This window comes from Pollicipes pollicipes, unplaced genomic scaffold (genome assembly GCF_011947565.3).
Source record: "Pollicipes pollicipes isolate AB1234 unplaced genomic scaffold, Ppol_2.1 Scaffold_4002;HRSCAF=4701_pilon_pilon_pilon, whole genome shotgun sequence".
Lineage (NCBI taxonomy): Eukaryota > Metazoa > Arthropoda > Thecostraca > Pollicipedomorpha > Pollicipedidae > Pollicipes > Pollicipes pollicipes.
In genome coordinates this window covers 30718509-30723388 of record NW_023596420.1, presented here as the reverse complement: position 1 = coordinate 30723388, position 4880 = coordinate 30718509, and the positions used below count along the sequence as shown (strand labels likewise).

General features: G+C 62.3%; 1 protein-coding gene across 1 annotated transcript; it reads right to left on the bottom strand.

Annotated features, from left to right (window-relative positions):
* Positions 1-3405: 3405 nt before the first annotated feature.
* LOC119094373 (gamma-glutamyl hydrolase) lies at positions 3406-4591 on the bottom strand. The gene has a single exon (XM_037217437.1). It carries the CDS (start codon positions 4589-4591, stop codon positions 3656-3658), a length of 936 nt encoding a protein of 311 aa, XP_037073332.1. The 3' UTR covers positions 3406-3655.
* Positions 4592-4880: the final 289 nt, after the last annotated feature.

Here is a 4880-nt window from a genome sequence, read left to right as displayed (position 1 = left end):
CATATCGCCTGCCCCATATTTCTTCAGATGTCAACGTTATCATGCCAGCCATATTACATGTCTCTCCATCTGTAACTGGTATCTACCCTGGTCGCTCTCGCTCTCGCTCTCGCTCTCGCTCTCTCGCTCTCGCTCTCGCTCTCGCTCTCGCTCTTTCTTTCTTTCTCTTCTCTCTCAGCATCTTCGCTCCCTTTCTTTCTTTCTTTTCTCTCTCTTCTCTCTCTCTCTCTCTCGCTCTCTCTTCTCTCTTCCTCTCTCTCTCTCCTCTCTCTTCTCCTCTTTGTGTTCTCTTCTCTCTCTCCTCTCTCTCTCTCCTCTCTCTCTCTCTCTCTCTCTCTCCCCAGCGCCCCTATTCCCCGTTAGACAGGCTTGTTTTAGATGGAGTCCGGATATGTGCCGATTATGCAAACACGGCAATGGCAGGAACTCGAGCGTGGGACGGGGCGGAGCCGGTTCCGCACGAGCTCGCCACGGGCATATATGCGCAGCGCGTCCACCGAACGGAAGCTGTCAGCCCGGCTTGCGCGGTGACCGTTCTGAAACTGTCCTTTCGAAGGGGGGGGGGGGTGCCAGGTACCTATAAAATATCATGAGAGGTAAAAATAATTCCTTCCAGTTCTTCAGGAAGGATATATTTTGGTGTAAGACATCTGATTATATACTTATTAGTGTTACTTTTTGTTATCAGATTCTACCTATAATTACACATTCGTATATATGAAAATCGATCTATATTCGTCACACGATCTCTTACGCGCGCGTGTTAAGTCTCACTCTGAGCCGTACGCTCCACACCTTGCATGGACTTGAGTACACTGCCAAAAAAAGGCGCCGGCCAGTTGCCAATCCACCAGCAGACGGACCGACAAATCATGCCCCTTGAACCGGAGACGCTGCTTTGGCAGCGGCCTCCGATTGCCGGCAGCCGGCACGGACGTTTGGACCCGCACTCGAGGTGAATGTTCTCGTGTGTCAGATGCTCCCGTGGGATTCAGCGCCAAGATGGCCATCTCGGCCAGCCCCGACTCCCGCCCGATGTTCCATTTCCATTTCCACCGCGTCGACTGCCTTTGGTGTACCCAGTTCCAAACGTGAGTCATCTCAGGGTGTCGTACTTCATCTTATGCCGGCACGAAGTGTGAAATCCAAGAGACTGAAAGCGCAACGACGAGGAAACGTGAGAGAGAAAAATGAAAGGGCGCGTCTTGGGCGTGGGAGAGGATGGAGCTCCTCCCGCTCTGCCGCAGATGGCTTCGGAGGAGATCTATCCGAGGATCAGGTGGCGACATGGAAAACCAACCGCACGTCACAGGCTGCGCACCAAGGACATAGCGGACATAGACACCGCACAACATGGAGATGCCCGGACCACGACCACGTCCGTCGATCGCATCTCCCAGCGGCGAACGCCAGATGGATGGGCTGATGGGCCGCGCTGATTGGACCCGGACCGGACCGGACCGGACCGGACCGGACCGGATTAGACTAGACTAGACTAGACTAGACTAGACCAGACCAGACCAAACCGGACCAGATCAGACCAAACCACACCGGACCAGACCGAGACCAGACCAGACCAACCAGACCAAACCAGACCGGACCAAACCAGACCGGACCAAACCAGACCGGACCAAACCAGACCAGACCAGACCAGACCAGACCAAACCAGATCGGACTGGATCGGACCGGACCGGACCGGACTGGACCCAGACCGGACCAGACCGAACCAGACCAGACCGGACCAGGCCAGACCAGACCAGACTGGACCAGACCGGAACAGACCTGACCCGGACCGGACCAGACAGAGCCAGACCAGACCGGACCGGACCGGATCGGACCGGACCAGCGGCGCAGCTCGACAGGCGGCGGGTGGGCCGCGGCTCGTCATGACCTCCGGCCAGGCGCGCCCTGCGTCGACCGGCGCTGGAATGTACGCCCGGCGTGACCCGCCGCGAAAAAATCAAGGCTTTTAAAATCGGGCCTAGCTACTTGAGTGAACGTTCTCGTCCACCCTAACGATGAGGTTAGGTGATGATGAGCGGCTGTCCAGATCACGATCCGTCCCTCAGCGGCTGTCCAGGTCACGATCCGCCCCTCAGCGGCTGTCCAGGTCACGATCCGTCCCTCGGCGGGTGTCCAGGTCACGATCCGCCCCTTGGCGGCTGTCCAGGTCACGATCGCTCCCTCGGCGGCTGTCCAGGTCATGATCCGCCCTCAGCGGCTGTCCAGATAACGATCCGTCCCTCAGCGGCTGTCCAGGTCACGATCGCTCCCTCGGCGGCTGTCCAGGTCACGATCCGCCCCTCACTGGCTGTCCAGGACACGATCCACCCCTCAGCGGCTGTTCATGTCACGATCCGCCCCTTGGCGTCTGTCCAGGTCGCGATCGGTCCTTCGGCGGCTGTCCAGATCTGTCCCTCGGCGGTTGTCCAGGTCCGGGTCAGGTCAGGCTGTTTGGGTCCGTTCCCCTCCACCGGCCGGTCAGGTTACGACGCTTCGTCCGCTGGCGGCCGCCCACATCATGATCCTTGTTTCGTGGAGACGCCGGGGTGACCGAACACGGCTGCGGTCGGCGACGGCAGCGTGGCTCTGCCGGCGCCGTCCACGATCGTGGCGGACGCCGGTGGAGAGAACCGCAACAAAGTTTGAACAAAAAAAGCCCAAAACTCGGACGCACTCGCGAAAAAACTCGTGCTAACTTCGGCCATTTGACAAGAACGCAACGGTGGATGAAGTGGGCGGACAGGCAGTCTTGTCGCCCAGTTCCAGTGGTAGCGCCATCGCTTCTCTCAGCGTGGCTGTCGCGCCGCCGTTGGCTCCTACCGTCCCGCGTGTTAGATGTGTCGCTGTGTGGCGCCCCGCGGCCGATCGCGGCGCCGTGTCGGGTCTAGCGTGCGCCGCGCCCCACCGGTGCCACGACATTGGCTTCGCCCGCGGCCGAATTGCGTCGGCCAACTGGGCTGCGTCTCGACGGGCATTATGTAGCTCGCCGGAGGTAATGGCATCACGTCCGTCCATCCCGCTGCGCCGTCATCGCCGCTGACGTCGTGCCGCCTGTCCCCCTCGCCCCCCCCCCCGCCCTGCCGCGGGACGATCTTGGCGCGCGCCGTGCGGCCGGCGTCGTCCGCGACGCTCACACGGAACAGAGTGAGGATTGGGGGCGATAGAATTTGCATATTGCAGGAACCTTGGCCGTGGTCTACGACCTTGGCGGCGATCCCAGTTTTCGGCGATTGCATTGTCTCGCCTCCGGGTGAGTCGCACGACGAAAAGACTGAAGCTGGACCAGCCAGCAGCGTAGTTACGCGTCTTTACTGCTCGAGCTGTGTTGCGACATTCTGGTTCTCATGTCGTGGAACCTGTTAAGACTACAGAGAAGTGGTCGCCACTTTCAGACTGCTGATTTATTGCGGTGTGTCGCGTGCTCTCGAAAGGTCACCACGATCACAGGTCGTCGGTGGCGATGCGCCGCAATTGGTGTGCGCATTGCCCGTGCGTGCGTGGCGTAACAGGAGCGGCACGCTCCGCTGGACGCAAGCCCTCCAGCGTTCGTGGAGCCTGCAGTGCAAACGCGTCAACGCGTCCCCGTCAATTGACGTCAGTCAGTAGTGCTACATCTAGATCCATCAGCCACGAGCAGCATATCTGCACTGGATCAGAAGAAGTAGCACTGTTCGAAGGATGAGCCGCGCGCCGCCGTGTGGAAGGGTGGGTAGTTGTAGATAAGCGCCTCCTGCTCCTCTCGCGTGTCCGCGAAGCGGTTGTTGCTGCGCCGCGCCTCGGCGGCGAGGAAGTTGGCCAAGTACTGCTCGGCGAGGACGGCGTGCGCCGAGTGCGGAATCTGGTCGACGCGCGGCAGCAGTGACCACTCGAACGCCGCCTTCTCCGGGTGGAACTGCACACCGTACATGGGCAGGCTGCGGTGCTCGAGCACGGAAACGTAGCTCACGTCGCGCCGGTCGCGGCTGCTGCCGAGCACGCGGAACTCGGCCGCGTCGCGCGCGAAGCTGTCGGGCATGACGCAGTTGTAGTGGAACATGATGACGTTCGGCTCGGCCGAGAACAAGTCGAGCGTCTGTCGGCTAGCGTTGCCGAACAACCGGCTCTGAGCCACCTCGTCGACGTCCCACTGCACCGTCACCGCCTGGTTGGAGGCGTTGCAGGCGGCGATGACGCCGGCGCCGCCGGCTAGGAACGCCAGCTCCTCGTGACCCTGGCACGTGCCCCAGATGGGGAAGTAGTTGTCGGGGTGAGCGTGCGCCAGGTCCCAGAAGGCACGCGCGGCCGCGCCGAAGCCGTTCGAGCCCAGGCCGCTGTCGCCGCCCGGCAGCACCAGGCCGTTCAGCCGCCGAAACATGCGCTCGTAGTAGGCGGCCGGCTGCCGGATGAAGACGGGCGCCGCGCGTGCGCCCGCCGCCTCCACGAACTTCACGTAGGAGGCGGTGATGTAGCTCGAGTAGTTGTACTCGGGGAAGAGCGCGTCCAGGTCGGGCGTCGTCTCCTGAGCGAGCACGCCGATGACGGGACGGTCGTGCGTCGCGGCCGGCCGCAGCGCCGCCGCCAGCGCCACCACGCACAGGGCGACGAGCATCGCTGCCGCTGCGGAGCGGCGGTGCGCGCCGGGTCTCGCTGGCGTGGGTCACGCGGCTGGTGCGACGGTGCGTTCCGGGAGGACGCGGCGCGCCGGGCGCCTGGGGCGCGGTCCGCCGCGCTGTGGGTCACGCGGCCACGTCAAGGCCGGCGCCGGTATGCATATTGAGCCGCGGCCGAATGAATATCGTCCGATGACGGCGGACGGGCGGGATCGATGACGAGGTCCGCTCCCGGGCGCGGGCACGGCTCCGACAGAGGACACGTCCGCCGCTGACCTGGCGAGAGGG

Excerpts from the sequence above, each read along its gene's own strand:
- LOC119094373 (XM_037217437.1), bottom strand. The coding sequence starts at position 4,591 with ATGCTCGTCGCCCTGTGCGTGGTGGCGCTGGCGGCGGCGCTGCGGCCG.